Source organism: Stegodyphus dumicola, chromosome 4, assembly GCF_044657685.1.
Source record: "Stegodyphus dumicola isolate Sdum_Otavi_A_Nest chromosome 4, ASM4465768v1".
In the NCBI taxonomy this organism is placed as follows: Eukaryota; Metazoa; Arthropoda; class Arachnida; order Araneae; family Eresidae; genus Stegodyphus; species Stegodyphus dumicola.
The window spans coordinates 11,845,605-11,858,377 of NC_140771.1; the positions used below are offsets into that span (position 1 = coordinate 11,845,605).

The 12,773-nt window shown below is 30.9% G+C and overlaps 1 protein-coding gene across 2 annotated transcripts in view; it reads right to left on the minus strand.

Moving 5' to 3' along the window:
* The window catches only part of LOC118204531 (tolloid-like protein 1), a 122,244-nt gene that overhangs the window by 24,509 nt on the left and 84,962 nt on the right, over window positions 1-12,773 (minus strand). For both annotated transcript variants that reach the window (XM_035376846.2, XM_035376850.2), the window contains exon 11: window positions 9,782-9,904. In XM_035376846.2, coding sequence (XP_035232737.1) covers window positions 9,782-9,904 — 123 coding nt within the window. The remainder of the gene's footprint in view (window positions 1-9,781; window positions 9,905-12,773) is intronic.

Sequence of the window (12,773 nt, forward strand, 5' to 3'; positions counted from 1 at the left end):
TCGCCTTCGCCGGGAATCGAACCATGGACCTCTGGAATACCGGCCCAGCTTGCAGAACCACTACACCACGAAGGCACGCCAAGAAGATGGGAGAACAACCATATACGCCCAAAAGGGCGTTTTAATAGCGTTTTATGTGTTACCTATATTTCTTAAATTTATTATTCTTCGCACTTAGAACACATAAAATTCAATTCAACAGCAATATCATAAAATATTTTTTAAATAAATTAAAAAAATTCACATAAAATTCGATTGAACAGCAAAGTTACAAAATCTTTAAAACTAGCATATCTTTACAATTTCCGATACACAGTCTCGAGCGCTGGAGATAAAAACGTTTTTTTCCCGTACAGTGTTGCTATTGCTCGCTTTAAAATCGCCGTGTTTGTTAATCAATAATTCGTTATAGTTTTACAAAATTTGAAATAGATAATGAAACAAATTTGAAATTCAAAATTCGGGTTTCTAAGTACCCATGTTCTGTTGGAGGACTACGTTATTCAAAATTTGATAGCTCTAGGTACAGTTGTTTCTTGACAATGCGAGAAACATTCATGCATATTCTTCATTATTTAGTTTCTTTAAATATAATACACGGCGATGGTATTGGGTGGCAACAGTTTGAAAAGTGAATCCACGCAAAATGGCGTTTTGATATTAATAGCCCCTCTGAGCTTAAAAAAAAAAAAGCAATTTTAAATTTACGTGTAAACAGCAAACGGGTGAAAATAGTGTTAAGTTATAATTTTGTAGACGGAAATCCGCTGATTTTTCCATTCAACGAATTATCAAAATCTGATAGATATAACAATACACTATTCGGTAATGATATTTGAAACCATAAATATACATATATAAAAATTTTTATGTTTTTTTACAATTTCCCATTTAAAGTACTTGTGTAACATCTTATTCATGAAAAGCTATGTTTCATATAATTTCGCCGTTATGAGTTTAAACCAATTCGGTACGATTTATATGAACTCATGATAAAAACCATGCAACTTTATATTATAATAAAGCCGTATATTAATCATATGACATCAATTTACTAAAATTTACTTTACAAACTCATTAATTATGCATGAGACACTTTAAAAATTCCGTACAGTTTATAACAAAGACAACTTTTTAAATATCAGCCTGGATTTTAATTCATGTTACACTCTTTTCACTTCAGGATACCTTTATTATTATAATTCTAAATCTAAGGAAATTTAAACTGAAAGCCCACAGTAAACACAACTAATTTTATTTAGTAACGTTAACATGAAAAAAGAGAAATTGGAGAATGTCGACATTCTTCAGTGAATTATATTCCATAGAAAGGTAAAAAAAAAATAAACAATCGATTATCTCTAATTAATCTTAAACTTATTTTGAATTTGAAACTATGTATTTTCAAGTTATATAATTTTAAGTGGTTCTCTTAAAATTGAGTAAACTTACTATTAAGGAAAGGCATTTTTGAATTCTTTTTCACTAAAAATGTACGTATGTTTGCAGGAAAGATTAACATAGAAAAAAATCTGATGTGTACACCACATGACTTCCTTGTACGGAATGTTAAATTATACGCATTTTTTCTTGCATTTCATTTAAACTTATTGGATTGAATTAAATCTACTTCGCCGACAGCGCATAAACCACAATAGAATAAATGCATTCTTTCAAATTCGCCAGCGACACTCTGGCGCTAGATTCACTTAACAGTATTATATTTCGTTCATATTATAACTCATAATGCACAAAATTTATATCATTTAAAGAATAGAATTATCTAATCGTTGTCACATGTTCTATTCAAATACTATAATAAATAATAAAGCTAGAATGATGTATAAAAGAAATTAAGCAAATAAAACAAAAAAGAAACAGTTTTTCACAGACGATTCAATATTTCTCATTCAATTAATTCAGTTCTCACTTCGCGAAAAGGCAAAAATACATAAAAACTCAAAATATCTATACTAAAAATTACGAAGTAAATCTTAAACACTTATTTCCTCGAAAAAATTCCAGAGAGGATTAAACATGATTTAATTGGCAATAATAAATGAAGGCGTTATCTTTGTTGTTGCGAAGCTATGTTTCTCTAGATTGGCAACAAATCCACTAGTCTGCTGTTTCAATTGTAAACAATCAATGGCCGCCATAAAAAAAAAAGGCTTAGCGGCACTTAAACAACTTTAAAATTCTTGATAATTCTAAAAATATTGCATACAGATTTACTAAAGGCATAAAAACCTTAACCGGAAGATAAAAACAACATCAATCATTTTAAAAGCAAAAATAATTCAATCATTTTTAAAGCAAAAAATGTACAATTTACAAACATATAAAAGTAAAGAAACTGAGATCACTGAGCCAAGTAATAGAGTGGATATATATATAAATTTATTTATGTAGGTTTGGTGCGGCCGATTGCAACCAAACTACGAGGGGCACATCTACATGGTATAGCAGTCTTATATACAAAATTTCAACGTTCTAAGGCTACTCGTTTTTGAGTTATGCGAGATACGTACGTACATACGTTCGTACAGACGCCACGAAAAATTCTCTTCAGAATTAATATTAAAGCAGTTTTTTAGTTTTTTTGGAGGAAAAGAGTCTTTTATTCTGTCCTTACGTACAGATATCACGCAAAAACATCGTTAAACTGCATTCGATAGCGGTCAAAATGGATATTTTCATTGAATTATGCTGCCTGAAACTTTTCGCGATTACAATACTTCCTTTTTACTTCGTACATGGAAGTAAAAATGGTTGTTTCATTTACCAAATAAGTTAGAAAGAATTCATTAAAAGAAGCAAGAATTTCAAAATCCCTTCCAGAATTTGATGATATAGTTAATTATAAAACAATATGTTTGTGAAGATTAATGTTTTCTTAATCTAAAGAGGAAAATAATTTTCAGCTTTTATTTACGGGCCAAGATTAAATAAATAAATCCTAATTATTCACACTCTCTAAGAATGTCAATAATTAGAAAATAATTATTTAAAAATTTCTCATTTACAAAAATTATTCTTCACTTAAAACTAACTATTAAAGCTAAACTAGCATTTCTAAAGAAGTTATCTGCTTATATACATATAAATAATTTTCTGTTTACTTGGAAGTAAGATGACACACTTTCTTTTAATTTAGTTGTTGTTAATTGATGGTTAATTGATTTATCCCCTTGATACGTCGATTAATCTGCTATCAATGACAATAGCTGCTTTTTCAATAATTCAAATATATACTTTTGGTTTTGGTATTTTTTAGATTAAAGATTTTTCTTTGCAGATTTTTATGTTTTTAAACAATCAAAGTTAAATTACTATTTAAAATACTAATTTAAATCCTGACTGATTTTTTTTTTTTTTCATTCATGGTTTTAAATTGAACTTTTGTTCCTTGGAGATGGTACATGGAAAGTTTTCGTATTATAAATTATTATGAATTATATATATATATTTTTATGCTTATATATATATATACTTTAAATTTACTTTATACGAATGGCATAATATTTGTTTTATATATTTATATATTTATATATATATAACAAACATTATGTCATTCGTATAAAGTAAATTTAAAGCTAATTTAAATTTTTGTATATCTTAATAACCTTTTGTTTATATGAACTACCGACATATTTTTAAACTGATTTTTCACTTTGTATTTACCAATTATCAGTCAAAAAATTTTTATAAACATGTAGTATTCGATAGCGTCGAGGAATTTCCTTCGTGCATTTGAAATTTTTTAATTTAAATACAAAATATTATATTTCCTAAGTTTATTTTTTCGCATTTTGAAAAGAATGTTTTCAGATATATGAAGAAGACGAAATAAGACTATTCCTTAATTATCGCGGATTTTATGGTGCAGAGTTTATGTTTAGTTTCTAAATTGTTATTTTTACGTTAATCATCTTTACTATCTTCCACATTTCCATTCTCCTGTCAGAACGTAAATTTTGAGCGCGCATCTTATTCATATGAGGTAGGAAAAAGAGACTATTTAAAGGAATGTTTTAAAGGGTAGAAATAGAGCGTGTTCTGTTTGCCTGGAGGCCACGTTGCTAGCATTCTCCGACGTTGCATTATTCTGCCCATTAGGCTTGTTTCAGTCTTAAGAGTTCTCCTGCATTCGATGTTATCAAAGAACACCAGATTCTACAATGGATGAAAGCTAATTCCCCTTAAAACGTCAGCCATCTTCTATGGGATCAACAATAATTAATTTAATTTTAATTTGTATTTATTAGTAATTTTAATACTTCAGTAAGAATTCCATTACAGTTTATAACTTATACTGATTACTTTTTTTTTCATAGTTTAATCTCCATCTTCCGAGGAATTAATTAGCTTTCAATGAGGTTCATTTTGCAGTATTTTTTGCTCTTTAATTCCCAGAGGGTAATCGGTACTAAAAAATTAATAATTAGATTTATATATAATATAGCTATAATTTTTGTACTTTTCCTCTACGTGAATTCAAACTGGTGTTAGTCTTCTTGGTAACCTTTACAACATGATGTAATTTTACTGCTGCATTTGGCTCAAGCGCAAATAAACAGAATCTTTTTTCACTCCTCATCTTTTATAACCTAGTTCTTAATTTTATTACACAATAAAAACGTCTAGACGAAATCTCGAAAAAAGAAAAATGGTTTGTAGTTAATTTACTATGAAAAGCGTAAAACTTGTTTTAGGTAGAGTTTTATATTTTGTTTAATTCTATGCCATATCTACTCCCCGTTACTTGAAAATAAAAGAACGACTGAGGTTATTTAGTTTTCTCAGCGTACTTAAATGCAAAAATCAGTTTTGAAAAAGAACTGCAACCTCTTCTCTCTCCCGCGTGTATATAAAAGGACACAATAAAGATAGTGGTTGATTCTAGTGAAAAGCTCCACTCGCTGTGGTCTTTTTGTAAGAGATTATAGAGGATAAGACGAAAACCCGAAGGGCCCTGAGGCGCAGTACTAGAGCATGAAATAGATTTTTAACGACGTCCAGAAGCAGATTTCGAATGAACCATGTTTTATAGCCCTGGGCCGTTGTTTTGTGCTCTTTAGAGCAAACTAACCGATAAGATGTTTGGTTGGGGAGAGTTGTCATAAGAAAGTGTGTTTCGTTTTCGTTACTTTCTGCTTCCCATGTATTTAAGAATGCATTCTAGTTGTATGCAAAATGTGTTATATTAGTTGTTATTGTATTACATTAGCTACAGCTGTTATTTACATTATACTATCGATTATTGGACTCAATTTTTATTTCATATTAAACTGGGGAAGGGAAATTATTAAATTTATGTTTCATCCATTTTTGAAAAACTAGTGTTAAAAGCACTTGAATTGCAAGTGTTTTAAATAGAATGATTAATACTATTATATGAACGAAGTTAAGAATTTATTACAAAGACATATAGCAAATTTTACCAGAAATAAATAAATAAGCTATACACTTAAATTTTTGAAATGCGCTAACTGAATATTGTTTTAATATATAGAAAAAAGATATTTCATATAAAGCAATAAAAAATATAAATTTTATTTAGGTATTTGAAACACGTTCATTACTTCTATGGCAGCTATTCACTGACGTATGTCAAATTTTAGTGCGACAGATTGCTAACAGCATCATTAATAAATTTTAATTGTGTGGTCATATTTTTGGGTTGCAGGTATCTTAGTATAAAGCCACTTAAGTAGCCACTTAAGATTTACAAAATCTACACTGAAACGCACAAGCTTAGACACTTCGATGAGTCAACAAGAAATAAACCCGATGAACTTCACTAATAATAAAACACAGTTGAAAATAGAGAAAAGAAATAAGTTGCTTTGATGCCACTTCAGTGATGCCACTTCAATGATACAAAGCAGCAGTTGAAACTCGAAACGAAAAATTGAATTTCAGTAGTCAAAAAGTTGCATCATTTGTCAACAAAAATTGACGAAAGTGAATGCAAGGCAGTTTTTTTAAGCGATTGTAATTATTACTTTCGCAATTTCCAAATAACAACACCGATAACTCACATACTTCCTTCAGTGCTCCTGGCTTTCCTGGAAGGACAGCGTTATGCCAACGTCGTATAGATGTTATCTCATTCCTGCGCACGATAGCCGCTACCTTAGCATATAAAGCTAAAGGTGCAGCCCTCTCAAACAGCTGTTAAAAGCATGAGTAAAATTTACTATGTACTTTGTATTAAGAACAAGTAATAGATGCTCGACGTATGATTCATTCAGTTTCAGAAACAGTTCGAGAATAAGAATTTTTGTTACACAGAATCGATAATATGATAAGAGTACACGTAAAGCAGAAAAAAAAAAAAAAAAAAGAGTATTCGAGCAAATTTGCAAGAGACCAGAAACTTTAAATAATAGTGACTTGACTGAAGCCGTGAATGAACTTTTCAAGCAAGCAGCATGGGAGAATGAGTCTCAGTTCTAACCACATAACCGCATCTTGCTACTACAAACCACATAACCGCATCTTGCTGAAGATGGACTAAGGATGCGGCATTAGGTTGTAAGATTCTCACTAGTGTATTTCTCAGTTACTGTAGAAAGTGGCGAATCTTAAGAATAGTTAGCGAATAATCGCTTAAGTTCGTGTAATGAGAAACAACAAGATGGAAGAATTTATTATTCCAATAAGATTTAACAAAACTCCGTCTTAGAGTGTACAATAAAAGCCGACACTTTGGCTTGAACTTAAGAGACTAAGAAATAAACTAAAACTAAGATTAACTAAGGAGATATAGCCGAAGCTATCAAGATCCTAACCGAGTTGGCCCCTTAACTCTATTTGACTACGAAGCTTATCAAGGGCCTGAGTACAGCCGAGCGTAATAACAGCTTAACAGAGTAGCCAAAAGGCAGACGCGCGCAAATCAGAAACTCTGATTCTCTCCAACTCAGCAAGTAGACTTCAATGTTTAAATACCGCTCCTCCTCATTAAGTATTCAGAGTGATTCCAAAACTACGTTCTGGCCGGAAGTAGTAAGTTGAAGTTAAGAATTGGACAGGAAAGGAACTTAAGATTTAACTCTTAATAAAATTAGCATAATAGTTACAAGGTCCATAAGGTTATAGGCCCAGTGTGTCAGACAGAAAAGATCCTTTGTTTAGACCCTTTGCACAAAGCCCTTTCATTCTATTTAAGTGAAAGTAAGTCTGTTGAGCGATCATCAGCCATCTAGATGGAAATATAATGTACTAAAAAACTAACTGCTTTTGTCCTAGATCCTATCACAATGCTTGTTTCAAGAAGCATTCCACGAAATTCCTCTTACTGAAATAGAAGCTTGTCTTGAAGTCTTGTTGAACAGTTAGGGGATACTATGGAAAAAAGACGTGCAAACTTCTTCCACCACAAGCGTCCTTAAGTGACTTGCAGAAAATTTTAGAAAGCGTTTGGTAGGACATACATCAAGAACATTTTCTTGGATTTGTTGAATCTATACCTAGGGTCACAGCCAAAAACATCGCGAACTAAAATGTCGCGCAGAAAACAACGCAAGGCGAAAACTTCGTGCTACAAAACATCGTGGGAGAAAACATCGCAGTTCTAAAACATCGTGGGAGAAAACATCGCAGTTCTAAAACATCGTGGTACAAAATATCGTCGAAAATAAAGCGGTTCGAAAACTTCGCAGTTTAAAAACATCGTTGTCGAAAATAGTGCGGTAAAAAATGAAGTATCGGCAAATCATCGCAGGACGACCATGCTTTTTTCAGGCTTTAGTAACTGTAAATGGATATTTTCATAATGATTTATGAGCGCAAGATGGAAAGAAGGATAATTTTTACTTTTATATTTTTATTAACTAATAATTTTTTGCTGAAAAAGTAAGAAGAAAATTTAAGCATAGAAAATTAAGGCAACTTATAGCACCTAATTAGAATTTTAAACTGACATAGTATACTAACAAAGGTCATTAATAAATCATTTTTGATAAAGTTTTTACTGGTAATTTTTCATTAAAAGTATAATCTAAAAAAGATTAGAAAAAGGAAGGTAAGTAATTGCATGATCTTATCTATTAAAAAATTGCGAAGTTAATTATGAGATTATTTTTTTCACTTTTGTTAAATCTAATACTCTTATAATGAAACTTATTTCTTGTTCTGCTTCAGTTTATTCTTAAGTTTCCTTCTTCTTTTTTCAGCAAAATTTATTAGTTAATCAAAAATGTGAAAGTAAAAATCTTTCTTTCCATCTTGCGTTCACAAATCATTATGCGAATATCCATTTACAATTATTATGAAAAAAGCATGTCTGCGATGTTATCGTCCTGCGATAATTTGTTGATACTTTATTTTCTACCGCGATATTTTCGACAACGATGTTTTAAAACTGCGAAGTTTTTGAACCGCTTTATTTTTGACGACGATATTTTGTATCACGATGGTTTAGAACTGCGATGTTTTCTCCTACGATGTTTTGCAGCACGACGTTTTCGCCTAGCGTTGTTTTCTCCGCGACGTTTTCGTTCGCGATGTTATCGGTGGACACCATACCTAGTCGTGTGGCAGCCATTATCGAGGAAAAGGAGCAACAAGTTACTAATCCGGTATTCCTTATTCAGTATCACTTCAGTGTATTACTTTAATAACAATATTTCAAATAATTAGATGTAAGGGGGAAAATGCTACTGTATTCTTACCTAACTTTAATTCGTAATGTTCTTAAGGAAACTGTATTAACAGCTTAATATTCTGCATTTTTTATTCAACAGTTTTCTTTAACAGATACCTTGTATGGAAAACCCACTGTGTAAAAAGATAACTAACGTTAATGATAAACAATTTCTTCAATGCGATCATCTCCATAGAAAATCAAGGTCGCTTCAAATCCTAGGCGGTGATCTTAGAGAAATTTCACAGTACATATACATGTTACATAGGTGTATTATCGTAACAACTTTTCATTTTATTACTTCTGTTTGGGTCATACGAGTGTAAATAAACCTACTGGAATTTATATTCAAGGCAAATCTGAGGAGGACAATCATTATTAGATTTTTGTCTGCTGAAGACCAGTATTCCATTGATTGAATGTATGTATCTTCTATGAGGAACCCAACATGAATGTGACTGAGTAGATTATACAGTGCCCGAAATTTCCAGAAAGAACGAAGTGACGTTAATAGTGACATAATACGTGCTAAATAATTTGTGGTCATTAGTAGTTCCTCTGAAACTAATTTCAGGGCCCACCAGCGGCCGAGCGGTAAAGACGCTGAACACTGTTAGTTCAGTCCGAGGTTCGAATCGAGTGAACGGGCTGGCTGCGTGGGCGCCTTAGTGGCTTTCCTCATGTGTAACGTGTATACGAGCCATTTTCCTTAGAAAGTCCTCCACGAAGGCATCCCTCCCTTTAGGCAGATAGCCCTCGTGTGCTTTGCCATAATTGAATAATCCTAATCCTGAAACTAATTTCACTTTTTGGTCAGATAGTAAGCAATGAAAGAAACTGATGTTGGTAGGTGCCTAAATTTTATATTCATTATGATTTTTATCTTTGCTCCCGTTTTTATTCCCAGCTGTTCGGACCTTTATTAAAAATAGCCGTCTTATTTTGCATGACATATATTTTAATCGTTTAACACTGATTTATTTGAAAAAATATCAACGAAAATAAAATTCAGTATATAATTTAACATCTTTAAAGTCATTCAAGTGATGTGAATTATTTCAGTGATGATGTTATTACATGTCTTTTTCGTTATTATAGTTGTAAAAGTGAAAATAAAATTCAAAGTACCTTCGCACCTCTTTCCATCTGAGTGGAGCTCGTATCCGATATCACATTCGCATCGATAACTGCCTACGGTATTTATGCATTTCTGTTGGCAGCCATGATTGAAAGCAAAACATTCGTCAGTTTCTGCACAAAAACATATAAAGAGATTCTAAATATTATTTGTTTTTAGATAACTGATAACATTTTCAACATAATATTAAAAATACTGAAAGTGTAACTCAATCAAAAAAAGAAGTTAAGAAAAGAAAAAAGGGAAAAGGGGGAAAAAAAACTAAAAACTGTCACATAAATATAAGTTAGATTAGAAGAAGAACATCTATATTGGCAAACATAATATTTTTATTTTTCTGAAAGAAAAAAGTACTCATTTAAAATGCAACTAATGAGCAAATCGAAATATTATAAAGTTATATATGAAAGGGAAGTAATTGCAAATTATGCCATTACTAACAAAATTAGTATATAGTAATAACAATTATAATAATTCATTTAAGAAGGAAAATATGTAACAGATAATACAAGAACAACAATTTTAGGAAATAAACAAAAACAGTAATTTGACTAAATTAAAAAAAATAATATCACCATGCATTCCGTAAGACAGTTTTTGACTTCTGCTGTAGCCGAAATTTTCTTAGTGTAGATTACAGTGACAAAAAAATTGTCAACATTTTAATAGCTAAATAGTTTGTTTTAACTAACCTTCTACATTGCAAAAAGAAAAAAAGAAAAAAAAAAGGGGGGGGAGAGAGAGTTCTATATCTCCAATTCTACTGAGCCAATTGACGAAATTCAAACTGCGTTTTTCACGCCTCGAAAGCGCGACTTAGGATGTATATTAAATTTATATATAGCATTGTTCTAAGATAGGTATTTTCATACAGAACAGGACGTTTTCGGTAATAACATACCAATGTTTTCCATATTTCGATCCTACGAATCAAATTATGCCTAAATATTAAATTTTGTAAAATTTGGTGCGAAATTTACGAAGAAATTCAAAAATTTATCTCGGCGCATTTTTTTCAGTTTGCGCCAAGAGTAATTCACTTGGCAAACTTCTTAATATATGATAACCAATTTTCCTTTCCCTTACATTTTGCATGAGCGGAAAAAGATTCACATCGTTCCTACTTTCAAATTATTTAACAAGGTACCTAAACCACATTTAATGTTATTATCGCGTATAATAAATACGCCAAATTTCAAAACGCGCCAATATATAAATTCATGTACATCTTCGGAAATTTTTAATAAAAAACTGTAATTTTTCGCAGGTATGCTTAGAAATGCATCTACTTTAAGATAATATAAAAATTTTATAGGTTATAATTCAAAATATTTTTCGAAAAATTAATAAAAATTATTTAAAAATACGAATTTAAAAAAATGTATCATAAAAATTTGCGAATTTTATTTGAAATAAACCTAAATTTCGAAATGTGAAAGGAAGAATCAAATAAGTTTAATAAAAAAAGATATAAACAAATACGTAAAGAATTACGTATTTGTTTATTACGATTATTTTTACGATTAACACGGAGGAGCTAATTTTGTAAAAACTACTCGAGCGATTTTTACGAAACTTGACAATTTGTCATAATTTGAGCCGTAGAGTCAAAATATGGGAAAAAATGGCATGTCATTTCAGAAAAAGTCCGCTATTGCGTCAAAATACGTAATTAGAACAATGCTATAAGTAAATCTAATACATACCATAAATCGTGCTTTTGAGACATGAAAAACGCAATTTGAATTTCGGCAATCGGCCCAGCAGAACGGAAGATATAGAACTGTCCCTCTCCCCCAGCAGCATATATATAATACTTCAGCAAATCGATATATTCATTAATTCATTCTCCACTATAACATATAAAATAACTTTTTCTAAATATTGTTTTAGGATAATAAAAAAGCCGTAAATATATATATTTGATGGGCATCAGTTTGATCAGCAAAGATGGATTATAAAACTTGCGCTGTTGCTATTATTTTGTACTAACCATTTATTTATAAATTTCATCCTTTATTACCACTTCTCCTTTCTGTTTCCTCACTGGAAGGGAAATGTGTTAGAGGCCATTAAATCGATTATTGAATAGTTATTAAGCTTTGGATTATAAGAGAGCCACGTTAATACTTTTTACCAGTCCTGATAAGACTGTTTAATTCTTCGACTTTGCATTATTGCTACTGACATGTTAACGTTACGCCTGTGAAAAGTTCTAAGTCTATTTATTGTTGCTTTAAGTTGCATCGCTGCAAGTGGTGGCTGATTATGTGAGCACGAAACGTGCATTTTATATTGAAGTTCTGATTTAAATAAAAAGGTTTGTTTTAAAACGTTTTCCGAGATTCTGCAGTTCACTTTTGACGCAGCTATGGTTTGCTTAACGTCTATTAGGAGTTTGATGTTAGTTTCTGTTCTCAAAGAAGCTCAAACGCTATAAATGTAAGACTTTTTTTATTACATTTTACGGAATTTTTAAATATATGCTTTCAACTTCTAGTAATTCTTAACTACTAGGGAAGAATAGTTAATAAGATTCGAGATATCAATTTGGAAACTTAGAAAATGCATAACTTAAGTCTGTTGGAGTGTCAGCTTTTCAACATAATTTCTTTACATATTCATTTAATATAGTACTGCTCTTTTTATGTGTGATGATATGAATTATATTTTAAAATTGTAAATACAATTACAGAATTACTAACAGAAATAAGAGTAAAATTGATTTAGATGCAAATTAGGTAACATAAATTAAAGTTTTGCTATTTGAAAGGAGTTTTCAACAAAATGCCATTTTAGAAAGAAGCTCATTTGCACAGAAAGTATAGAAAAGTAAAGAACGGGTTTGAAATAGGAGAAACGGATTTGGACGATGGTAATTGGAGAAGTGCTCACATGATTACCATCCTTTTAACAGTAAATGTGAAATATCCTGAGAAACAGGGTGGTACGCATTTCATTTGATTTGCTTAACGTCAGCTA